This window comes from Typopeltis vanoorti, chromosome 11, assembly GCF_054136105.1.
Source record: "Typopeltis vanoorti isolate ZY-2024b chromosome 11, IOZ_Tvanoo_1.0, whole genome shotgun sequence".
In the NCBI taxonomy this organism is placed as follows: domain Eukaryota; kingdom Metazoa; phylum Arthropoda; class Arachnida; order Uropygi; family Thelyphonidae; genus Typopeltis; species Typopeltis vanoorti.
In genome coordinates this window covers 47,886,108-47,913,925 of record NC_143559.1, presented here as the reverse complement: position 1 = coordinate 47,913,925, position 27,818 = coordinate 47,886,108, and the positions used below count along the sequence as shown (strand labels likewise).

General features: G+C 35.5%; 1 protein-coding gene across 1 annotated transcript; it reads left to right on the top strand.

The window, feature by feature from the left end:
* Positions 1–217: 217 nt before the first annotated feature.
* Positions 218–24,029, top strand: LOC150101545 (cytochrome P450 2J4-like). The gene is made up of 8 exons (XM_090400645.1): positions 218–457; positions 1,631–1,758; positions 6,637–6,743; positions 10,218–10,516; positions 15,902–16,020; positions 19,722–19,977; positions 21,636–21,823; positions 23,692–24,029. Exons 1-8 carry the CDS (start codon positions 231–233, stop codon positions 23,898–23,900), a joined length of 1,533 nt encoding a protein of 510 aa, XP_090256771.1. The 5' UTR covers positions 218–230; the 3' UTR covers positions 23,901–24,029.
* The last annotated feature ends 3,789 nt before the right edge of the window (positions 24,030–27,818 follow it).

The following is a 27,818-nucleotide window of genomic DNA, read 5'->3' as shown; positions in this document are numbered from 1 at the left end:
AGTTGCTCTTTGGCCACACATATATGATGCTTTTATAATTTCAATATTACATAAATAGGAAGAACATATAGCGTCACGACATATTTTAAACTTGATTCCATATCTCTGAACATTGGCCCGTAAATAGTCGTCGTGTAGAAATGATTATCTCAGCTCTATTTTGATAATCACAAGTGCGATTTGTTTGTAGAGTATAATCGGTGATAGACTCTTTTTAACTTCGACTTGCAATGGAGTGGAAGCACTCCTGGTACTTTAGCACAATTTCGTGTTTTCTCATACTATGTTGTGTACTACTCTTTACTAAGTTGATTTCAGACCGCATAAAGAAGAAAAAATATAAAAATCTTCCTCCTGGAGTTAGAGGATGGCCTCTACTAGGATATTGGCCCAATCTTGGCAAGATGCCACATCTTGATTTAGAAAAATTAACAAAGAAGTATGGAAATGTATGTAGGTAAGTGAATATTGATCTTAATCCTTGTTTTTAAGATTTCATTTAATCAGATGAATGATTCGCATGAATGATATTTAATAATACACAGAGTGTTTCAAATTAAAGTGCCTGTCAGAGCAATCTATTGAGAGAGACATGTTGTTTTTTAAATTAGTTTTCCCCCGTTTTACTGGTTCTCTCACCACGTTTAGGTATTTGGCGTTCCACTATGCCACATACTTAAAAAAACCAAGTTTTCTTTTTATATATTTTAATAACATAAAAAGAAATCTTGTTTTTATGTTATTAAGAAATCTTGTTTTTAAGAAAACGAACAACTTGTGCATCAGTTGTTCGTTTTCATATCACAGTCAAGCATACTCTGTATTCTTTCAATTGCGGCTGCTCGAAATGACGTCACCACAGCCGGGTATTACAAACATTAATGGTGGACTGGATACGTTTATTTGTGGTGCGATGAAATTTATTTTCCACTCCATGATTATTTCATTGCACTCAGTATAGAAAACGTCTACCGTTATTTTAATTCGAACCACGTAGAAAGGTATGTACCTCTTGCCGATTTTTCGTGCTGCTAAATGATAGTTTTTTCCACCGAGAGCTTGAATCATGAGGCTTGGCTAGGCTTAACAGTTTCGCTACTCAACTACTAACAGCGAAACTACAAGCGCTGCTGCTCTATCCTTTTTAATGTAAAATATCGTTTTAACATAATTTTATCAACATAACGATATTTATACATCTTTTGTTTCATTTTCAATTATGTATTTAAAGATGTATTAAACTTCTGTATGAAAGCATGCAGTCGATGTGTGCGTGATTTATGCTTTTAAATAAATCACAAACAAAACTAAAACATGCACGCCGTTGTATTACAGCCTTTATAGTTTTAAATATCATATAATAATAAATGAAAGAAAGAAAATATTTAAAGATGTCTGAGTGGAAATAAAAACTCTGACAGATTTAGTTTATTTTGATGGTATTCCTAGATATAACACAGGTTCAGACGTATTTGAACATGTGCAATCATTTACTGCTATTCACTTTCAAAGTGCGGTTCCATGGCATGAGCAAGTGCAAACTAAATTGTAATTTTGCTAACTCAGTATTAATATATACAAATAGAATAGTTATATTTATGTATATATAATTTCGTTTCTATTTTTATAGCCTTTATCTTGGACAGCAGTATGCAGTACTCCTAGGAAATTATAACGTAATTAAAGAAGCAGTTGAGAAGTCGGAATTTTTAGGGAAACCTCCACAGAGCATATTCAGTAGCGTACCGGACAAAGTTGGTAAGTATATAATACATGGACAAAAGAACCATTACAATACAGTGTAGTGCTTCTTTTGTCGATGTTATATCGATTTGTTGATGATTATGTTATGAATTTATGCTTTTTTTTTCAAACTGCATTTTATTTTCTCTATCTTTCTCTATATTTGTTGTACTGGATGTTTCTTAATTAAATCAGTGTTTTGGTCAATTAAGTAACATGAAGTATTGTCAAAGAGCGATACTCTTTTAAGTTCGAAAATTAAACCCCGCTCTGCCGTATCGAGAAATGCCCAAGAAGCATACAGTTATATCAGAGAGGCTTACGTTTTTTTTTACTTTTTTACTCTCCGATGTAAATAATTTATTTATATGAATTTATTCAGCATATTATGCACGATTTGTGTACGATCTTCTTCGCTAAAGAACAGACTGCTGAAGGATTTCACGGGCTGTCTTTTCGTATTATAATTTCGCTTTCTTTGTCGTATTTGTGATTTATATTGAGTTTCAATCATTAAAATATTGAATATTGGACTTGGTAAATCATCTTATCTAATTCTTTCTTCATTTCAGATTTCATTTGTTTTATTATCCCATACCCTATTACACATTTATTATCTACATATAGCTTTACTATCTTGTGTTTTTATTTCCCCTTTAAATATCATACTTAAAATATCTTGTAAATTTGTTTACTATCGAATGCGTTATGTTATTGTATAAAACGCATAAAAACTGGAGTGCTATATTCTATTGATTTTTCTATTAAACTTTTCATTGCAAATATTGCAAGATTTTCGATCTACAACCTTGATATTCGTTACTTTAATATTATGCAGTCATTTATAATTCATTTATGTTCATTTGTAATTCTTATAGAATTATCGAAGGTGTTGGTAATTGAGTAAACACTGTATAATCATTTGGAATTTTTTTATCTTCTTTTTTATTAAAAAAAGAGTATAGTAGAATTTTATCCTCAATCTCTGTGCCAAGAGCTGTACTTCGTCTGGGTACCAAGGACACTGTCTTTTTCTTTTATTTCAATAGTTCTCTTTGTCTCCTAAGACGTTGAATACTGCTTGTTTATTATTTTTTTTTAAAAGATTTTCCAGATTTGATTCAGTTCTGTTTTAATTAAACTGATTTGGTTAAATAATCATTATTCTTCATTGATGTAGTGTTTTAATATTTTATTCCTATAATAGTTTAAGTTTAAGGTTTTAATTCTTTAATCTTATTTCTCACTGGGTTTCTTTTTTGAATTATCTTCCCCGGAATGGGCATCTTAATTTTTCGATAACAAATACATATTCAGTTCCTATATCAGCTGATGCGTATGCTAGAACTTTGATATAAGTAATTTCTCCATGTTAGGTTTGTGTTCTTTATGCTGGTAGAATGTGTTATTTATTCTTACTTCATCGTTTGTAAAGAACGGATATATTTTACCTCATTTTTAATTTCTACTTCATTAAATCTTTGATACATTCTAGGTATTGTCTGGTTTCCAATTCGGGTTTAATCAGCCTACAATGATTATTATTGTTACTTTCGTTTACAAAAAGGAATTTATTTCTGTTCCTCGTTTCCTCCTCTACGTCCTGTATAACACTCATGAAATTTATTACACGCTCTTTCATCTTCTATGACATTTGAACGAGACTTAGTGGCTATGAGATGATGTGCTTTTATATTTAATATGGCTGCTTTATTATAATTACTATTCCAGTCTTTTTTAGCTCTTTCTTCCTTGCTTCGCTGTGTGCAATTACCTAGTTTTATTTTTATTCATTCCTTTTTCTTTCTTCTTGTTTTCAGCTAATGCAACTATTTTCATATTTATTCATTAATTATTTTGATTAGTTCATCTTGTTGAGTAGGTATTTTGAAATAACATTACTTCCGACTTTTCGATTTCTCTATCCGATCCTTGTTCCGTGTTGCCAGGCCAGTTGAAATCTTAATTGTTTCCATGAGCAAAACAATTCTACATCTGAGACACATTGCTCATTTATTTACTCGATGGTGCATGCGTTAGCTGGGCATAGTAATGTGGCCTTCATTCGTAGGATTGTCCTTCTGGTAGAATAGGTACACTATTAACCTGCTTCGATTACCCGCTTATCCTCTTACTATAGTAAGTTACAGGAAGAGTTAAACACGTATCCAATATAGTATTCCCATCAGAACTAAATATAATAGTGTACTCATTGGAACGTCTTACGATTTGTTCACCTTAAGAAGAATATACCGTTCCGAAAGATCACTCTAAATGATCCAGGACGCTAAGAATATTCAAAAAAAAACTCTTTTAAAATGAATAAGAGTTAGCCAATCTCATACGGATACAGAAGGTGTATTTTCTCCAAGAGGTCGTGTTTATCAACTCTCAAAATGGGCAAAATAGCATAAAAAAAGCCCGCCTGCCAGTCCGATTGACAAACTACTTTGTGTATCCTTTCTCCAACCAACAGGCTCTGTGTTCGAATCCCGCAGAAGGCATCGATGTTTATGCTTGTCTTTAGGTGAAAAATAAATTTCATCGCAAGTTAGTGATCGCCGGTTTATTAGAGGACTGATGTGACTTGAAAACGTTTCACATTTAGTATCTAGAGCAGGGTTCCATACTATGTAAAAATAAATAAAAAAATACCACAAAAATATAAAATCAATAAAAAGAGAAAAACGATACGAATGTACTGTATAAAACATATAATTGGTGGGAACCACATAAAAATGTTATACAAACATGTTTTTTTTTATCTCAATTCAGAATTGAAATAAATGTTTCAATTTAGAATAAGTATTCGAAGTTAGATAGAAAGAAACAATTCATATAAGGAACTGTTATAAAAGACAAAATTAACTTCTGACCATGTTACAGTCTTTACTAATTATGAACTACTAAAGGGCCCTAGCCCATTGCTCGCCAACAACATTGGATAATTTCTTAGTAATCAGACATCATAATGTTTTTGGTTCTCAGTCACCTGAATGATAAAAAATAAACAAAAATTTATGAAGGTTAGGGAAAGGACGAAAGTTCATCCTTGGAAGCTGAGATCTAGCCCTCACACATAAGAAGGGTGCGAGGGCTAGATTTTTCTCTCAGACAGTGGTGCGTGATTGGAATGGATTGTCATTGGATGTGTATGCAAGCAGTGTGAATGAATTCAAGAATAAGTAGGATAGCTAGCGTGTGTGTAGTATGTGGCCTCTCTAGATGAGTCTCTGACTCCCTTGAGATCTCTCTTAATAATAATAATAACGACAACTCTTTCACACACACACACACACACACACACACACACACACACACACACACACACACACACACACACACACACACACACACACACGCACGCACGCACGCACGCACGCACGCACGCACGCACGCACGCACGCGCGCGCGCGCGCACGCACGCACACACACACACACACACACACACACACACACACACACACACACACACACACACACACACACACACACACACACACACACACACGCACGCACGCACGCACGCACACACACACACATGTAAAAAAGGAAAAAATATGAGTTTCTATATAAAATACAACTCTTTGCTTTATTTTCAAGCTGTTCATTTTATGTACATTAAAATTAGTCTCTCTCTCTCGTTAAACACCACGATATTTATTTCATTACTCATGTATATCAGCAATGTGGACTAATATTCAACTTCCTGAGATAACCTGTTAAACGTTTATGGCTTATCTAATATTACTCGAACTTGTTTATGAGTTGCCCTCATTGGTCTAGTGTGCAATGATTTACGCAGCTGCTCATGAACGAAGTTCATTAATAAAACGGTTCCATGAAAATTCATCGAAAAAGCAATTAATCGAAAGACCGAAAGCAATTCATCGAATGAACAATTCATCGAACGACAATTCAACGAAAATGGAATTAATCGAAAAAAAAAACAATTCACCGAAAATTTTAAATTTTCGATAATGTTATGATAAAAGTAATCCATTTAGAACAAAAACTGAACCATGCAGACAGTTTCTTGTACTGGCAACTTCTACTAATTCCGCTAAGTCAGACATTTTTTGTAATAAGTACATAATTTGGACACGTTATTTCTTTGTTGCTCGGAATATAGTTGAACTGAAAACTGGAACGGTTCGATATTTTCTTGTAAAAGTTTCAAATAGCGAATATGAGTAAAATTCATCATATAATAATTGCTGTATTGAAGTCGCATATTACTACTAGCAACAACAATAATAATGGAGCCTGCGTACTTCAGTCGGTATAAATGAAGCCTTTAGTTAGAAAGACCTGGGTAGTTGGAATACCATCAGTTCTGTTCAGCTAAAGGTAAGTCAGCAAGCATAATACGAAGATGGCTGAGCTTCTCCTCCCGGAAACAGGCAAATCTGTCCCATGAACAGACATGAAAGAGTCATCGGACAAGAAAGACCATAACTAACAATATTGTTCTATAATTTTTCCCTATTAAAGTAGCATTGCTATCTCACTCTGCACGGTTCAGTTTTTGTTCTAAACAGATGAATTTTCTCAAAATATTTTCGAAAATTTAAAATTTTCGGTGAACTGATTTTTCGATGAATTGCATTTTCGACGAATTGCCGTTCGATGAATTGTTCATTCGATGAATTGTCTTTCGATGAACTCTCCGGATAACAATAAAACGGCCTTATCCTTGAATTTTAAGGAACCATTTTTAAATATTTACAACTTTAAACAAGGAAGAGTGCAAGAGTTACTTGAAGAATATTCACACTTTAATTCGGCAAAATGCAAATAAATTAACCATCATTATCATTTAAGATGTTGGATGAATTTTATGAAATTCTTGTTTACTATCAGATCCTCTGATATATCAATTTTCTTTCCCAGGCATTAATTCACTTAATGGTGCAGAATGGCAGTTTCACAGAAGAGTTTTCAGTTTTAATCTAAAAAGCACAGCAATAGCGTCTGAAAATGCTGAACAAGAAATTGAGGTAAGTTAGATTTAATAAGAACAAGCGTCTAAAACATACATTTCAATCGGTAAATCCGAGTCCACAGCTCAACAGATGTAATAAGTCGTTTTCATTGAATTCAATATTTAGTTACTATTCGTAACTATTCTAAGGTGTATGTAGCAAGTTTTAATAGTTGATTGAAATTGCATTTAATTCTTTAATATTCATATATATTTGTATTTTATTTAAGGTTAAAGGATACTTTTTAAATATATAGAGACGTTTAAATGTAAGATAACAAAAATGCCAGACATTGTCATATGTGTTAGACGTACTTAGACGCTCCGGATGTTCTCTCCTTCTTCGTCATTTATCCCTCACTGTAATCACTCAGTTTAATCAGAGAATAAAACAGACTCAATAAAGTGAGTTACATTCCCAAAATATGGTTGTTTCTTACCATAATGTGCACATATACGCATCCTTCTTGACTCCACAAAAGTTACTCTATCATTTATGTCAAAGGAAAACGTAAATGTTCGTAAAACCGCTCCGAGAAAATCCCATATTACATACTATGATTCTTTGTCAAGGTTATTTGAAACAAATAGCACAGCACGTGTTTGTTTAATAGCATTTGGCTTCGATTTCTTGTACGCTGAAACAGGTGATTCCATGATGTCATAATGGAACAAACATATAAATACAATAGATGTTTATGTCAGAGACCTTTTATGCATTACAATCGATTTGTAGGTTGACATATGCATCTAAGATAAAATAAATCCTTCACAGAAGAGTTTTTTTATTTCTTTAAATACTGGCTATAAGTAATCTGCGAACGAATCATAAACAGTTAAGAGTACTGCAGGTATTTTAATTAGCTTTAATTATATTTAAATGTATTTTAATAACTGTTCTAAATAAAAGTTACTTTTGATTATTGTTGGCTGCTTAGATTATATATATATATATATATATAATCTAGTATGGCATGAAGCAATGTTGTGCTGAAACATGCATTGGCCACTGCTGAAGTACTTCTACAGCATCGGAAGCAGGAAGTCGAACATCTCCAGGCAACCATCAGTTAGCATGACTTTCGACACGTTCACCAATAGTCCAAGCCTTATCCAACTGAAACACCCAATACCATTACAGACCCTTCATCATACTTGACAGTTTGAACGATGCAGTCCTGCTTGTGTAAAAAGACCAGTTCAAAAGTCTTGTTGGGGAGGGGTGAAGTTTTGTTTGTTCGCAGAAGCTCTGCCATGGTAACCTAAGCCTGGTAACCTGCGTGGTAACCTGCGGAAAGTTCTAATGCTGGCAGCTGTACCAGCAGCATTTTCCCTGTTGACTGCCAGACCTGCTCTTGATGGCGTGTGGGTTGCTCGAACATTCCGAGACAGAGCTCGTCGATCTCGGTCAGCGAGTTTGTCGGTGGCCTGTCGTTGGGCATTTTCCTGCTGTGGTAACACTCTCAACTTTCCATCTACGAATGACATAAGCAGCCGTGGAGTTTGGTATACTGAGAAGGGTGCAACGTCATGTACAGAAAGACCACTGATGTGACACCCAACTATCGTTTCACTTTGGAAGACTGTCAGTCTCTGAATCTCTGCTTAGGATAGGATCAGAAATGGGCATGGTATGTACTGTCCAAATACCATATATATATATATATATATATATATATATATAAAGTAAAACTGGCCTGTGAACACCCACGCATCTATCATAAAACACATACATAATCCCTGATTAGGAGGACTCAACCAGTCTTAAGGGACGGTGGAGGAACGGGGGAACCCCATACGAATAAAATAAATAAAATATATAAAGTAAACAACATACGTATTAGAAGAAAACTTTCCATAGTTTCATGCGTCCGGTCATGATATATCGAAGTGAAATGTAAGCTTTTGACTAAATAATGACCACGAAGTCGCGGTCTATCCAGAGGTAAATTGAAAAATCACTGCTTGGTATTACCATTCAAGATAAAAAGTGTAATAGTTAAATTCAGACTAAGACGAAAGACTTTGTAACAGCAATTAAAAACCCGAATGCAATGCGTAATTCATATTGTAAGAAGTAATACTCAAAGGGAAAAGTTTATATCAAAATGGTATCTCGGAGATGGAAATAGAACTACTTGAAGACGCTTATTGGAGGCCTGAAGTGGACTTGAGAAAGTTTCATATGTATTCTCTAGAGCTGGGTTTCGGAATATGTAAGAGATACATACCCACCCACGACACAAATGTACTATAGGTTTGCTAATAACCTTTTGTGGATGGGAACCACATAAAAAAGAGGCGACAGGAAGATGGAATTAAAAAGATGGTTAGAACTCGGTTGCATAGGAAAGCTCAAGATAGGATTGAAAGGAGGAATTTGGGGAGGTCTTCGTCCAGCAATAAACAACAGATGGCTGTTGATTATGATGAGTAGGAATACCAAGGCGAGGCCATATTACGATGCTGAGGTAAATGGAATTGCAACTCTTTGACTGTTTTGATGGAAAACCTGTTTTTCTGGGAAGGAAACATCTCCATAGTAGACCAATGAGGTTTCTTATTCTCTGCTTTCTTTTATTTGTTAAGTGCTTCTAAATGTTCCTGGGATGCCTAGACCAGATTCCAAAACCAACGTTTACAACATACTTTGGGAGTATGTTTACACATACTCCCAAAGCACTCGTGGTGTCTCATAGTGGAAGTTGAACTTTAATTGATACACAAACTTTCACTTGTGCTTCATCATTAAAGTATCATTTCCAGTGCAGTTTTCACTCACTACTACTACTACTACAGTTGTTTCTTATGTTATGAAGGACTACGCTTTGTCAAAATCATAGTTCCTTAAAAGAATTAAGTTCCCATGTTGGTCTTTCCTCTGCCTTTCGTTTCGCCTGTCATCAGAGTACAAGTTAAAACTAGGACAAAATTTCTAATGTTTCTTGTTCTTGATTATTACTTTTAATTGCTCGCATGCCAAAACATGGAAACTTAATTCTCTTGTTGAGCTTACTTAAAGCTCAACAAGAGAATTAAATTAAATAAAAGTAGGACATCTAGTATATATATATATATATATATACCAAACATGATGCGTTTTTCTCCTGTAATCTTTTGAATATCATTGCGATGGGTGACATTTACCCCAAAGGAGTTTTTTGTTTTTTAGAAATATCCTCGGCTCGTTTCGTGTTTGTAAACCATACATGTCTTTAGCAAAGCAGAAATCTCATTCATGCATTGAACCACTGGAATATATTTCATGTCTATCTGTACTCATAATTCAGCTTTTGGATAGACAAATTTTATTCAGCATTAATACAAACCGTTATTGTAGCAAACTAATGCGAAATTACACATAGTGATAACGTACGACTCTGGCTAAATTAAATTTAATATATAAAAGTCGTATATTGAAAGCAACTATTGATATGCCTATTGAGAATAGCTACCATACTTCTTTAATCATGTATTTATTTGCCACTAGGCGCAGATCTCATTTTTTCTGGAAAAGCTTGAAGACTTCAATGGACAACCGGTGGATATCGAAAAATACGTTTCTTTGACCGTTGGCAGCATAATATGGTATATGATAAGTGGAAAAAGACTGGATGATAGCTCAAAAAGGTCATTCCTTGATGATACGGTATATGCCATGTCTCAGTTATTTGACCAATTTGGTATTTTGTTCTGTATACCCAGACTACTGTCAATCAGCAACCTACTGAAAATTGGAATGCACCAAAAAGGTGTTCGCATTATAGAAAGATTCAATCATCGAATTAAGTAAGTTAATCCTTACTTCCCATTTCTGTTTTATAAATAACTTAATATACTGGCAGAACCCTCTGTAAAATGATCGTGACAATAAATGAATTTTTATTGTTACATTTAGTAAACATTTTACAAATCAGATTAAATTTACACATAATACTGCTTATATTTCCAAGAATAATAATAGTGATGGTTTTAAGTTTCGCCATTCTCTTTAAAAACGTATTCTTTCTTTAAGACTTTCTTTACAATATTTTTTTCAGTTTTTCGATTATACTCTGTGGTGTTTTGAGCATGTTCAGTGATGTCCAAGTTTTATGCTGAATGAAATGGCTGTTGTGCGTTTGTCCTGTCATTCTTATTTCAACTGATTACCGGTTTTTCCATTAAAAAAAAGAATTTGTAAATTCTGGCGGATAAGGCAGAAGAAAAACAGATTTAGATTTTGTCCATATTGAATTATTATTCTGTACTGTTAGCGGTGAATAAGCAATTCTTCACACATTTCATTTAAAGTTATTATTTTATTGCTAGCATGATTTTCCACAATGACAACTCAGATTTATGGCTCTGTTTATATCTACATCAAGTCTTCAAGAGACTCTATTCGATACAGATTGGGTACGCGGACTGGGCCGATCGGGTTGGAGCGTTCTGAAAGGGTTATGGCACTACAGTGAGATTGGACGAAACTCTCTAGTGATGGACCGGTAGAGCCAGAGCGTCTGACGCTTCGCATGAAATGTTTCAACTGTTCAGGATGCCAAATGGCCCTCATTGCTCCACCGTTTCGGCCTGTAACCAACAACTGACTTAGAACGGATCAGGGGAATCCGATTGTCTGATTAACGCAAAGCATCGCGATGTTTAAGAGGTGTTGCCACAAAGTGCTGCTGCCCACTGTTATGAATGTATAAGTGAAAGAATATCAATTAAAGACGTGGATATTTGGGTGTGGGGGGGTAACTTGAATCTCATTGAGGCAGGCGTAGCAAGAGAGATGTTGGATGACTCTCTGGTTCTGCTCGTCAAATCAGCTAGGCAAATGAAAACCAATGTCTGAAAAGCAGGTTCGGCAAGCATCGTTAACTGGATTATCTCGTAAAATGCCTGAATAGTTTCTCCTAGAAACGACAGGTTTGTTGCCCACCCCTTTCTTCCCTGTGTGCCATCACAAGCAACTAAGGCCACTTTATGATGATCTCTGTGCTTCTATGCACGCATTCGTAGACATTTACTTTCTGACTCGCTAACGATGTTCCCACTGTATCCCTATTTGGCATAGAGTGGCGGAATATCGCATGCAGAGATAAGTCAGTTTACGTTACGTGTAGGGTGGCAAGTTAGGATAAAGTTGGTCAAGATGAGATCAGAGATCATATGCGTATTCGAATTTTTTATGAGATAAAGGTGCAATGTTGAACTGTGGTTGATACCGATAGTAGCTTCTGCTTTTGAAAGGTAGCGCTAGCCGGAGTTGCATTTCATTCAATTTCGTTGCAATCTCTCTCTCTCTCTCTCGTGATTAATCCACTGGAACGGAAGCATTATGGTAGCCGTCGGGACTAAGTATGCGACGGCTGCTTCCACATTCAGGTGTGAAGTGCGGGCACCAAATCGTCCGTGGACGACCTAGATATTGTTCTGGGTACCGTGCTTAGTAGAACAGCCACATTTCTATCATTAAACGTTATTATTATGTTTTTGTATCGTTTTCAGCTTGATTTCCTTAAGATTTATGGTAATCTTAATCGTGAGAAATTGTTGCTCAACATATTGTTACCGTAGAAGGGTAGAGAAGTGAGAAGTAAGCAGAAAGATGACCTATATAATGTACTTTTTAGGAAATACATAAGAGGGTAGACTGTTCCAACAGACAGAAATGGATTAATTAATTAATAAACGAAGAAAGAAGGATTAGTAGTATTTTCCCCCCGCTGGAAAGGAAGATATTTACTAAAGATAGTCTATGCAAGAATTAAAGGAAAATTAAGAAGTCTGGAGATTGGATTTTTCCGCGGATAACAATGCAATAGAACTATCCAAGTGTAAAATAGGTGGGAATACAGCTAAAAGTTGTGACGCAATAACCACCAATAAACAACATCCATGGCAACAGACGAGAAAGCATAACCATTTAACCATTTGGACACGATGTACGTTTCAGGCTTTTAGTCATTTCACAATCAGTGTTGGATAATCTGTTTGAAGCTAGTTCGGTATTTGGTATAAACAGAAAAGAAGACGGAGATTTCGATGAAAACCCATTGTTAATATGCCAGGTTCTCTTACACAGTAAGGTTATACTTCTTGGAAAACAAGGTCTTTAAAATACAAATAAATGAATAAAATAATTCAGTCAAGGAAAATAGGCATAGAATGGAATTGGAACATTATCCCATATAGTAAGCTTTTATAGATAACGCCAAATGGGATAATGTTCTTGACAGTGGATGAGAGAGACTGTGTAACTCTGTCCCATAAAAGAAGAATTCAACTTTAGATTGTTGTCTGAATTGCCAGGAAAGAAACAGCATGCATTGTATATTTAGAGTCATTATTTGTTATTGCCTTTATTTAGTATCACAACTGAGCCAATTAAAGTTATGAGGCCAATGCACTATGAATGTTAATTGGAATTGCAATTAACATTGCCTTGGCCTATTTTCGGGATGAAAAATCTGAAGTAACGGGAGGAAAAACTTCAGTATGATATGATACTTCAGCCGATATGACACTTCAGTATTATATCGGCTAACTCACCTTCAGTTGAAATGCCGTTACAAGGTTTCTGCTCGTTCACTAGTTAGAAAACGATCTAGACCATTTGGATGCAATGAATGGTTGGATGCAGTAGGAGAGCGATATAACAGCAAATGAGTGATATCATGGAAACTGACGGCGATCTTTTAGCCAAAGAAGATGAAAAAAGAAAAACAGGATATTTTAAGTTGGAAATTCTCCGGTGGTATATCAGAGCAAATATAAGCAAATTCTGCCTTTCAGAAAAAAAAAGAATCAAAGAGTGGAAAAACAGTGAATAATTCTTGAAATGTTGAAATTTGTGTTTCAGTTTGGAAACGTATGTGTGATTTTGCAGAATGAAGATGGATATCAACATCTTTGAGGTCGGAACTAAGGCATGCATATTTGTGCAGTGAATTCGAAAGGCTTTGAATCCAAGTGCAATGTTCGATTTTTCATGATTCATTCTTGTTCAGATTTGTATGGAATATATAATAATGGATTCTGACACATAGAGAATTTTGCTGAAATTCTCTGCAAGACGTGGCCTTAGCAGTGCCTTCCATTTACGACCAGCGATTACCATCACGTACAATTTCCAGAATAATACTAGCTAGCTGACTTTCGTTCCAATATATGACATCTAGTGGCCAATCTGCGAAATAATTAGAGGCAAAGCTATTGTAAACATGAGTGGAATAGTACGGGACTTTGCTCTGAAATCCAAGCATGATTTGTGACCACTACAACTACCAGGAACCAAAACGGTGATATTTCACGTGACAATGTACTCATTTATCACTAAAGTGGCACATAGTAATACAAAGGATTTGTCTTGGATTTTTGAGTAGCTTCGTTCGGTCTAGTCATCTGACTGTTGACTTCGGAATATACCTACCTTGATTACTTACTGACTCGGCAATTGAAAAATGTAGTCAGAGGACTTAGCAGACGGAGACCTACTTTACCTCATCGTAGTGGTGCATTTCACACAGTCGTGGATATAACATCAGTTTCATGAAGTGATTAGACTTTCAAGGTTGAGTTCTATATACCATCATGAAATCTACTTAGCTATCCCTCGAAGAATGTCCTAATCCTCACATTGCAAAATGTGAGGATTAGGACATTCCTGCTAAAAGGTCATATGCTTATCTGAATTTTTATGTTTATTGATGACCACTTTGTTCTTCCTAGAAACCGGTACAGAAGAGAGTTACCAGTTGTTTTCCACACTTTTCAGAAAAGTTGGTTTCAGGCACACAGTCTCTCTTAGAACCGACATAAAGCAATAGTTTTCCTTGTTTCTCTGTTAGTGCAAAATTAAGTAGGTAACAGTATTATGTAGTCATTTGTACCCCACTAATACTGAATGTTTTGCTGATATCGTAATAGGTTTAATGCCATAACTTTCCTCTTAATATGTAAGCACAGGGTGGCCATAATTAAACTTCCCATATTCGAAGCTTTATGTGTCTCGATCTAATCTAAAATATTACCAAATTTGGAAAGTAGATTAATGAGACTAATGACATGGAACAAAAGATTGCGCGAAAAAAAAATTAGAAAAATCGCAGATAAGGAGAATATGAACTATTGTTGCTCAAGAAGCGGAACTGGCCATGGGATTTTTATTTGCTGGATTACCTGAAGAGCGAACGTCAATCTTGGCTGTGATTCGAACATAGCAGCCTTGAAGAACAACGTATCACGAACAGCGACGAACATTACATCAGGCATGTTACGTTCAGATATTGAGAATGCGGTGTATAGGATGCAATTTCTGGACTATGAGAACGGTGACCACATGGAACCAGGTCCTCTTTCGTACGGGTGAACTTAATGTGCTCGAGTTAGGCTACAGGTTTGTGTCAACACTTACTCTCCAGTAACTGTAACACCGCAATTACTGCGCTAAATTAAATTAATATTAAATGTTTTATTGCTGTGTTATCATGAATGCAACGCATAATGGTAATCTTTTATTTCAATTTAATATTTTTTATTCATTTGTCTGTACATTTTAAAGTTTTGTTTACGTTGTACAACGCCATATTCCAGTATCGGTGACTTTCCGAACTAAAATGCTTTTTCGTCAGTTTCTCTTCCCATGTCTTGATTACCATGAGCTTCTGGTTGTTAGATATAGCTACAATAGGCGCTAAATAGGGAAAGTTTAATTATGACCAAACTTTATAGATTCTATACCTTTCTTATTTGAGTCGTCTAAGATTCAATAAATAGAAGTCGGTCCAGTCAGTCCATTCAAAAATAGTGAATATAAATATGAAAAAAATTATGCTTTCATCAATTTCTTTGCAGAAATTCGCACTTTCGGTCCCTACACTAAAATTAGGAACGATAATTATTATTTTAAAAATACAACTTAATTAATATGGGCAGTCTTTAACTTTCCAATAATAATTGTTTCTTCATGGTTTAGGCTTAATGGATTGTATGCAGAATTTAGAAAGGATTTAAACAGAATTTAATACTTCCTATATTGCGTCTCAGTGACTTACACGAAATTAAATTCTGTTTTAATCCTTTCTGAGTGCTGCATACAATCCATTAAACCTTCAATACGATGTCCTCACGGCACTTAAGTCTCAACGTAATAATTGTTTCTCTTTTATTCTTTGTACAAAACAGTGAAGAGATGAGCGCAATCAGGAAACACGGAATTATGGAAAAACATCGCAGTTTTCTTGAAGCTTACGTGGCAAAAATTGAAAGTAGCAAACACCAAGGAAAGGATTCCATGTTTACAGGCAAGCATTTTCTCTCAAATACAGTGCCAATTCCAACTAGTAAACTATTAGAAATATTATCAAAAATGAAAGTAAAATGGTTGAATATTTTATAACGATCTAACGTTTTTTTCTCAACACAGAATAGTCTGAAAATGATCAGATTCTTTTTTCCTTTAGAATAACTGATATTAAAATTATAATTATTTCTTATTTTATCTCGTCGTCGGATTCAGTTCTAGTCGTTGGATGATGTCGATCAACCTGGGTTAGAACAACACCTCCTTGATGGAAAGCTTGAAGTGGTGACTCGTATTTGAAGCAGGATTTCATTGCCTCTTAGTTTTCTACAATTGTTCTTCTCGAATGCCATTTAATGTATATTCTTTAAGAAATGCTGGGTCTCAGAGTTGCTACCAACCTAGAGGAGAAATTGTAGAAGCAGCCATATTTAGTTTGTGTGGTGCACTAGTTTCCTAAGATTTTACCATCACACATTCTGTCTATCTATCTCTCCCTTCCATTTGATTCAAAAGGGTTGGATCTCCTCCTAATGAGGACTTACGGCCAAATAATGCAACCGGCACGCCACACTTCTGTTGCATCCCTAATGGAGGTATTCATGACTGTAGTTCGTGTGTGTTAACGGAGCCGGTTTGCCTGCTTGGGATGAAAATCCCAGATAAACTGGCGGAAACCCTACTGCTCGAGCCGAAGACCGGCTAACTTGGCTGTGGCTGAGGAAGATCCTTGAGCTACTCACGTCTCCGACGGGGATCGAACCTACGACACTCCTTCCCAAGGCATATGGTTGCGAAGTGCACAGTCACTAGGCTGATAGCGCGGACCATCACACATTATGTCTTTACAACTCACCCACTATTACTTTTATAATGGCTGCATCATCCAAATCACTTAATGCATAAAAAATTGTTTATGTAGTTCACCAAGTAGTTTGCATACCTGCACTCCACCTAATCATTAATTATTAGTAATTATAAAATTCAAGCTGTATCTACATATTTTTAGAAATTTTGTTGAAACTGAAAGTTGGTTTGAATCCCCAGTTGAAGTCAAAGATGCGAGCTACTTTTGAAGATACTTTTCACTTGACGATGTTTTAGCTGATCTCATACAGAAGAGTGTTTTTCATCTCTCAAAACAGACATACCAATCAAAAGTACACATGCTGTTTAAACACTGGCTTCATCGATTTTAGTGATTTCGCTGCATTTCCAGTTTCCACTCAAATTATTATTATTGTTATATTATATATCGAAAGGTCCGAAGGATCTACTTTCGCTGCGATGACTGCATCAAAAACTATGGTACATCCTTTCCACAATGGGAAATTTGGGTCAATCTTCCTGTCGGCATGTAATGAGGTCGTGGACTATTGTGGGATGTGGAGCGAACGTCCCTTGGCCCCATTCAATGCTCCTGTTCATCCCACATATATTCAATAGGATAAGAGCATGGCTCTGTGGAGGCCAGTCAAGTGAAGTGACGTTTATGTCCACAAACCACGGATTTACAACAGAAGCCTTATAACGCGGTGCATTGTCTTGCTAAAAGAGACAATGATCAATTCCGTAGAAACGCCACAAAGTAAGAAGCATTGCATTATCCATAATGTTCAGTTACCTCTCAGAGTTCAATATTCGTGGCACGTACCACAAACAGAAATCCGAAGCCAAGCCAAGAAAAATAAGACCATACCTCACACCGCCACATCCGAATTTAATAGTTGGGGTTATACACTCTAGTAAGGGAACCTAGCATCTGCCATATCTACACTCCACATTCCACTGTTGACTCTCTTTGCACCACTGAAGATGACTCTGCATGTTGGTTCCGGTAATATGGAGCTTGCATATTGCAATTCTACCATGGAAACATGTTGTGAGCATTGGTTCTGAATGTTTTTGTGCAGATTGTGTTTCAGTCGATGCCCGGAACTCTGCATTCAACGTTTCGGCCGACGAATAGCGATTTCTCATATTAACCCTTTCTAGCACCCTGCTACCATGTTCGGTGATTGTGGAGGGTCTTCCACTGCGGGTAACACTTGCAGTTGACGCCGTGCGTTTCTATATCAGAATGGTGGTGTCACTAATTGGTGACCTGGGTTGAACCCCATTTTTCAACAATTGACGAAGAGATAGGCCCGCAACATGGCATCCTAACACAATGCCTCTTTTCAATTCCCTCAGTTCTCTTCTGCAGCCATTTCACAGGACACAGTCGTACTGACTTGGGCGCTTCATATTCTTCCAATTTATACCAGCTACAAATACGTGACTCGTTACCTGGCACGGGACACCTTTCCCATGGGAGTGTCTATTGACTTCTTTATAAGCAGTGCATATCATACTGCGGCAACAGACTCACCATCTTTGCACTCTTACTCTTCTCCTTGGCTACTGTCAGAAACTTTTTCACATCCTCCCTAATCGTGCATTTTTTTCTGTTCAGATCATTTGTACTTACCCAAACAACAAACTTTTTCACTTTACTTTTCTTCTTACTAATATCCTCACTAACGTCTTTGCTCCTGAAAAACATGATTTCGTCTTTCCCTCACAAAAAACTTATCTTTATGAGAGAATCTCCATATAAAATTCCGATTGTGCTCTCAGTAGAATTCTTCGACATGCCTTCCTTTCTCTTGGTTTGTATCTTTTTTTTTCATTCTTTTTTCAGCTCTCCCAAAGCTTATTCAGTCTATCAAGCTTACGCTTCGAATGAAAGACCACACGTAAGAAAGCTATGTCTCATTACATCTAACTCTTCATTTACTACACCATCCCTGCTTTTATTTCTCCCAATATCAGCATCCTTCCCTCTCTCATACTGATACTCTCTCATATTTCTGAAGTCATCAAGTCTTACATTCATCCTTCTTTCACATGCTGTCACATTTTTTTGGAACCTTCTCATTTTATGTCTTACCATTATAATTTTTCTGCCAAGAGTTCATTTGCTTTCTCATTATGTACTCTCTCTCTCTCCTACTATTAAACTCTGAATTGTCTTAATTTCATGATTCACTGTCTTTATTCGTGTTCTAAAATCGTTTACTTCATTTCTGAATACTTGCATATTTTCCCGATGGAATGAAGAGACAATGCAGGGATAGAATGAAATGATAGGTAATCCTAACGGATCATGGAATCCCAAACTGAAGCCATTGTCTTGAATTGTAGATTGATAGAAGAAATATCCATATCGGATATATGATTGTTGGTCCAGGAAGAGCAAGCTCCTCATCAATATCCTTAACATTATTATCTTGGTATAGAGAGTATCAATAAAAGATGAAGAACTGGCATTCAGATAAGGTGGGTCTCAAAGATTTGATTTACATTCTGAGCAATCTGAGTGGATGGGAAAAGTTCAGGGAATATAGACATTTTAGAAAATCCTTTTGCATAATCACTCCCATTGTTTGTAATGCCAACAACCTTTTTTGTTCGTTTTATGCAATGTCAGTGTGCTGAGACACCTTTTCAACCAACTAGAATTCGTAAACGACACCAAAAGTAAATTTTCTAAAACCCTCGAAATTCGCGACCGATACTTATCGCTGTCGGTATGCGCTACATATCCGAACTCTATTTCTTTCTTTCTTCTTCTTTTTAACCAAATCTGTAGAGTATATTTTATTCTAAACTAACGATAATGTGCTTATTGACTTTAATTATATTTTCCCATCTTCATAGATTCCATTGTTAGAGGTAATTCTCAGATCATGATTCTTGGTGGAACAGATACTACAATTACTTCAATGGATTGGATGCTTTTATTCCTAGCTGCTTATCCAGATGTACAAAAACGAATGTATGCAGAAATAGCTGCAGTGGTTGGAGCAGAAAGGAAAGCTAACTGGAAAGATCGTGTATCACTACCATACAGTCAAGCTGTGTTCATGGAAGTTCAACGTTTGAAAACTATACTACCCATAGCTACTATAAGATAGTGAGTACTTCAATACTTTCTAAGATTTTCTGGACATTGTTTCAAACAGTTTTTGAAAAACAGTTCATATTTTTAAATGTCTTAATCTTTCTTTAGATTAAATACAACAGTTAGACACATTACTATGCTAATAAAAGTTTATTAAACATTTCCCTGTAGTTGTGTAGTTTTGTATTCATATTGAATATAAAATTACTTATTATAGGGAAATGTTTAATAAGAAACTACCAACGCATAGTTTTCGAGAACAATAGAATTTATGAACGAAAGATCCAAAAGTAAATAATTTTAGTTTAGTTATTCTCATCACATATCCAAATATATCTACTTTTGAATTATTCTTAAAGAGTATATAAGTCAAATTTTCATTGGATCTACGAGTATACAGAGGCAGTATTAAAGTCTTTCAGAATTATTCTCCACTTGTGACGAACCTGTTTTGTGTCAGTTTTTCGTTCAGTGTTTGTGGAATGGATATGGGTAGATGAAAGAAAGAACCTGATCTGATGCACAGATACAAGCCTTGATATCCATTCCATCTTATAATGCATGCAACTGTGTGATGGTAATCCTAGCAGTTACTTTCTCATGATAAGTGTCAACTGACTGCACTGTTTTTCTTCATATCTCATCGGCCACTGATGTTCAAGATTTCTATTGGATAGTTTCGGGTTCCAAATGGGCTATAATTCTCCGAACATCTTACGATACGGCCATGTTAGCATCCTCTTATTACTTATGTGACCTAAAATCTTTCACAACTCACTTTATTCAAATTCTGTTCCAGTAGAGGCCACGCGTATAACTAGAAACTAACCAGATAGCTAATTGATCATGTGATTTAACGATCCATTAGTCTTTGATAATTACTATATCGGTTTGGTGTGATGTTTCATCATCAAAAGCTAAAATTTAAAACAAAAAAAAATACTTGGCCCTTTCAGAAAGGATTTTGATTCGGCTAAAAAGGTAATCGGTGAGTAATTAGTGCCAAAATGTGAATTCGACCTGTTGTAACTCAGCTCTTTTACGACAAAGATGTTCAATGGGACAAAAAATGTTAAATTTTTCCAATTTTTTCCGCCTTAGGCTCAATAGCCAGTGACTGTGTCAAATATTAAGTAAATATAAATATCTTATGTAAATTTGTCTAGTAATGAGTGAAAATTATCTTTTCTAATACAAGATCATTACCTACCTATTAGAAACTTGAAGTGCTTTGAGTAGGGTTTAGGACTGCATAATCAGTAGTCCGATCATAATAATAAACGTATCATCGGTATACACGATTTCGTTATTGGAATTTACATAAACTATAATAGAATAATCATTGTTAAGTCCTTCAAAGTTCTAAAGAAAACTGTTGTACAGACATAAAACTAATCGATGCATAAATTTGCAAACTATATGAATGTAAAATTCTTTAGTTTTACATTATATTTAGCTGGTTTAGTTCAGATCCAATTTAATGTTAATTATAGTTTTAATTTTGTTGAATAAAATTAATGTTATGCTAATGCTTAATATCGTGGATATTTTTACTTCTATATAAATAAATGAAAAAAGAGAGATAGGGCTAAAACAGTCTCACAACTCTTCACGGCACTGGATTTTTTAAATTTTATTTTCACTTCATTTCCCTATTTTTTTTACTACAGTACTTTAGCTGACACTACAGTTGGTGGATTTGACATTCCAAAGAACTCATTAGTGATATTAAATTTATGGAAAGTGCACAACGACCCTGAATACTGGGAAAACCCAAAAGAATTCATCCCTGAAAGACATCTAAGTGATGATGGAAAGTCCATTGTGAAACCACCTTACTACATGCCATTTTCTTCAGGTATGATCTTTTAGTTCTCGTTTACATTACAGTTTATTCGAACATGAATAATTAAAACTATGCAATGTTCCATTTATTAATATTTTACTTTGTTCCGATTAATCTACCTATCGTCATCATCTTACTGATGATAATATTTGACGTATCTTGTTACTTGCTAAAGGACTACTTTAGTCTTCTGCAGAACTTCAACACTTCGTGTCATGGGCTTCCACTAGGTGCAAAAGATTGCAATCTGAAGGTAACACGTCCTGGCTCCAATGCATCTTGCAGTTGCATTGGTGGAATGTCTACTAAAACTGTGCATTGCAATTCATCTTAACAAATGTTTCATTAGGTTGAGAGGTACTGTTTTCGTTGAATGACAAAGTATGGTAACTCCATTCTTATATCCATCGACCACTCCCACACGATATGCAGCATTCGAATAGGTCTTCGAAACCCGATATTGTTTCACCGATATCAGCAGACCTGAACTGGGACAAAAATGTTCCGCACCAACTGAATTATAGAGTTGTCATCTGGCTCAATGTGTCTGTTGAGGGCATGTTGGGGTATTCATATTGTGTTCATATTGTCAGCGTGGAAAAAATGAAAAACAGAAATTCTTGCACCAAGCGATCTTTTCTTTTCCTCCAATGATGGCGTTCATGTGCCCCAGTGACCCGTATCTGATAACAGTGGAAAAATGTTTTTTTTTTTTTTTTCTGTATCCATTCACAGTCCGATATGAAACTTTAACACTATTAACATTTCACCTATTCTTGCCTATCTGTAAGACGGGCATTTCTCTTTTTTTTTGCATAACCTAAGGTTGACGCATCAAAGCAAACACCTTTTGCTAAGAAACCCGCTTTGCTGGATGTTGACTGTTGTGAGTGAACATCTTAGCACGACGGTAGCCTCTCTTATATACCCACCGACACATGTGACTCTAAGTTATAGCATAGAATTACTTAGGTCTATCACATTATTGTGATATGTCGTGATTCAAAACCGAGGGATAACAATACAGAAAAAAATATTACTTTGAACGAACGATTAGTTTGGTCTTTCTAGAAGATTCCATCTAGTTCATAACATGGAAATCAAAAAAGAGAAATACAAAATACACATCAGTAGAGAACAACAGGCTATAAATTGAGTAAATGTTGGACTGCTGACATTTGAAGGCGTTCTGGATCCCACAATATTGTTGGGCATGTCCAACTGAGAAGACACCATTAGAAAGATTATAGATAAGGTTTGTATTAACGTGAACCAGACTGAGGACAATCTGTTGATTCAATAATCCCTCTCTCGAGCTCATCATAGCATCTTAAAATGTTTTCTGATTTATCCAGATCCCAGATTTATCCTAGTAAGTTGTTATAAATCGTACTAGAATAGTTAACTGACCTTCAAATGAAGAGCCATGATAAAGATCCTTCGCATCTTAGACAAGGATTCGAACCCAGTTCTTTCTATCCGAAGGGCATCATCAAAACCGATTCAAGTACTTAGGATTTCGTTTTCAGAAAATAGATATTGTAATGTTACTATGCATCATCTATCGCTATTAATATTGCAAACGTATAGCATAGAGAATATGACAAACCAGAAATATGATAGATCAGATTATGAACACTAACTTTCCTCACGTGAACATGTTCACAATCTAATCTAGTCTATCTCTAGCATAAAATATAGTTATAACAACATACAATAGACACATTAAATATACAATTAAAGGATTCCATTTATTTAACAATTACCATAAAATGCATTTCAAGGAACTGTGGCATTTTATCTAACATTGTGTGATGAAATAAAAGCTATTTGAATGTAAGTTATGTACGTTTTAAAATATGTTTTTCTGTTCGATTCAGGTAAAAGAAACTGTCCCGGCGAATTGTTTGCAACGAAGACAATATTCCTTTTTATGACTGCAGTGATACAAAGATATGAAATAAAGCTTCCAGTAGGAAAGACAGTAAAGGACTTTGAAAAGATCATTGAAGGGGAATTAGTTTTAACATTTAAACCAAAGCCTTTTAAACTACGATTTATTACAAGGGATGATCTGGGAAGCAGTTAAATAGAAAATACAGAAATTGGTAACCTTTACTGTATAGTAAATTGAGAAGCTTATGTAGTAAATGGCTTTCATGCCTTTACATTTTGTAAAAATATTTCATAAATATAATAAATATGTTTCTAAAGTCGGCAGGGTGTTATTTTGTTTATATTGAGAGTATTCTTATTTTCCCGTGTACATTTTATAATTTACTTGTCTTTTTATTCTTTATCTGATTTCTTTGAGTAAGTCAGATTGGGAACAAAATTTATCATGACGAATACTAGAAACTGAATCCACATTATTTGAATAGCTGATACCACACTATACACTCTATACCTGATATTTACTGAACAGTCATTTGTTTATCCTGGTATGAGAAATAGTATTAACCGAGTATCTTGAAAACGTCTTTCAGACGAATATTTTAAATGAAAAAAAAATCTTATTTCTAAATAGAAAAGCGAACTTTGTTTATTGCATTAAAGATTTGTAATACATGGTTATATATATCAAAAAACTCAACATGAATCAGGAATGTCACAACAAGTTTTCCCACTAGACGGATAGTGTTATATACTTCACTTGAAATATGATATTTTTACACTTATTTATATCCTTATGTTATATAATATAAATACAGGATGGTCATAATTAAACTACTCCTATTCAGAGCCTTATGTAACTCGATCTAACAATTGGAATCCCACTAAAATTGGTAGAGAAACCAAGAATGGGAAGAAGGATTCCCGAAAACAAATTTAGTTCGAAAAGTCGTCAATTAAGGAACATGGTGCAACTGTAGCCCAAGAAGGAAAAAATTGCATAAAACGAGGTTTTAACACCTATGTTGCTGGCATCATAAGAGCTAGAAAGTAAATGGAAAGCTCCACAAACTCATTCGTATTGATAATCGTGTTTAAGACGCGCTTCACTTTATTTTATCGCGTTTTGGTTGTAAAGTTATTTTACCTTAACATGTGCAGTGCATCAGCCGCTCTTCATGAGTTTAGAACCAGTCAGAACTTGGATAAAGGGATCCTCTGTTAGTTAACGCAGTTAGATGGATGATTCAGAAGTTTGAAGAAACAAGATCTTTGGAAGTTCAACGTAGCCGAGAACGGAAACCAGTGTTTCCACAGGTAATTGAAGAAATCGCACAGCGATTGTCAACAGTAGTAATAATATGGCATATCAGTTGTCGCACCACTCTACGTGAGTACGACAATTGATATGCCATATTACTTATTATGGAAATTGTTTTCCGAAAAATTGTTACATTATATCAATACAAGATCAGCCGTGATTAGCAGCTGCTACACGATGATTATGATAAGCGATTGACATTTGCTCTGACGTTTCTGGTTAGATTGGAAGTCAGCGATGCTTGACCATGGAATTATATATAGAGTGGAGAGGAATGGAGTCGAAGTGAAATTGAATCGTTTAGCTGTAAGGCGGAGATACTCTCTCTCTCTCTCTCTCTCTCTCTCTCTCTCTCTCTCTCTCTCTCTCCTGGTGAGATACACGGCCGGAGAATTATAAAAGATTTATTAATAATAGATATTGCTCATAATTTTGAGAATTCTCTCACGCTATAATGATTTTTTTTCTGCTAATAATTGCCGTGGGAAATGAATAATGAATTAAACTGAAATTTAATTTGAAGCTTTGATTGCTTTATTCTAACATAGATACAAGTGTGCCCTCAAAGCATAAATATGACTCGGTTTGTATCTAGATTTTGTTGAAAAAAAGAAATTTGCAATCTAGCCTCAAATAGTCTTCCTATGTAGAGTTAAATTTGCATTTGTACACCCAAATGCAGATTGGATAATTCGTGCATGTAAGTTTCCATACTAATTATAGAAATATTGTATTAAATAAATTTCTTTTTTACGAGAAAACAATAATTAAAAATGATTTATAAAAATATTATCCTAGAAAAACTAATTATACACTACTTCTTAAGAAGTCGACGGACACTCCAATGAGAAAGAAATGTCATGCTATGTAACGAGTCACGTATTTTTAGCGGTATAAATTGGAGGAATATGATGCTCCCCAGTCAGTGAAACTGCGTCTGGATGAAATGACTCTGAGAAGGGAACTGACAGAATTTGAAAGAAGCGTTGTGATAGGATGATGCCATGTTGCAGACCTATCTGTTCCGCAAACTGTTCACAAATTTGGCCATTCCAGTTCAAGTGATCAGTGATACCATACTGAGATGGAAGTGGAGGGAGTCAAGTTCATTTGTTATCCGCAGTAGACGACCCACCATAATCACAGACCGTGACGTAGAGTGGTACGAAGAATAATATGTAACCATTCGTCGTCCGACCCTCTGAATGCAGAGTTAGGGCATGGGGAACACGAATCTGCGCAAAAACATTCACAACTGAGACTCAAAAGATGAGTTTCCATGGTAGGACCAGAATATGCAAGCCTCGCATTACTCGAAACAACATCCAGCGTCGTCTTCAGTTGTGCAAACAGTGTGTACAGTGGGACGTGGAAACATGGAACGCTGTGTTATGGAGCGAGGAATCACGCTATACCCTCTACTCAGCAGATGGAACGGTGTATGTTAATGACTGATTCCGATGTGATGGTATGGTCCTGTTTTGCCTTGTTTTGCCTCGGATCTCTGTTTGTGATGCCACAAACATTGAACTCCGAGAGGTATCTGGACATTCTGTAATTCAATGAGTCCTACTCTGTGACGTTTCTACGTAACTGACTATTGTCTCTTTCAGCAAGACAATGTATGTTGTCATTAGGCTGATGCTGCTCTAGTTGCGTGGTTTACATGAATGTCACAACAATTAACTGGCTTCCACAGCGTCCAGATCACAACGCTTTGGAACATGTATAGAATGAACTGGAGCGTCGGGTGAGGTCAAGAGACGATGAGCGAAAACAGCCCAAGCCCCATTATATGCCTACAGGAAGAATGTTGCTAAATTCCCATTGATTGTTATTGTATGATTGTGGAAAGTATGCCCCCGTAGCTCCAGTCATCGCCGCCAAAGGAGGTCCTACCACTTATTAAAGTGGGCCCCATCTGTTTGTTCTTCTGACTATAGTTTCCGAAGAATTTCTTTCCAAACAGTGTATTTTATCTGTCAAAGGTATCTAGCTATCGGAACGTGTTATCTGTCCTTCCAGTAAAAACACGTGTGCATTGGAAACTGTTAAGAATTCTGAAAACAGGATTATTATTGACATTTAAATTTCTGTAAGTTAGTCATAATTTTAAAAGGTTATAACATTAGTTTTAATTAATTTATTGGTTACTTTCATAAATATTTAGTTCTTCATTTCACTTTTGTCTTGTTATTTTTTTTTTTTTCGTTAATAAAACGTGAGACGTGAAAGAATTGAAAAATTAATGATTCATAAAAATAATATTAAAAAAATTAGCCTGTCTCCGTTAGGATTGTCAGAAAATTTCTTCTCGAATTCAATCGCTTATATAAAGCGAAAATTAATCAGAAGTATAATCAGGGGTAGCCTATGAGAGGCTCTCTAGAACCAGCTAAAAACAAAGCATGAAATTAAGTTTAAAAATATAGTTGCTAGAATTTTAAAAAGTATATAGTGCATAAAAACATAAGTATTGAATGAAAGATACGGAAAAAAAGTGGTTGTTGACGTTAATATCTGGTCATTAAAATGAAAAAATTAATGAAGATAAAAAAACAGAACTGGTCAATTTAACCTGTTACTTAGGACAGCCCGTCCTGATCTATTGTACCAAGCTATAACACTTGACAGCATGTATTGATGATGTTACTATTATAGCCAGCCATGTTAAGGATTTCTTTAACATAGAAACACCATACCAATAATATCAAACAGCCTCAGGAGACAAATTATCACATATAAAATAACAGGACTCTGGGGTGGAAAATGGAGAAGGCGAACCGACATCCC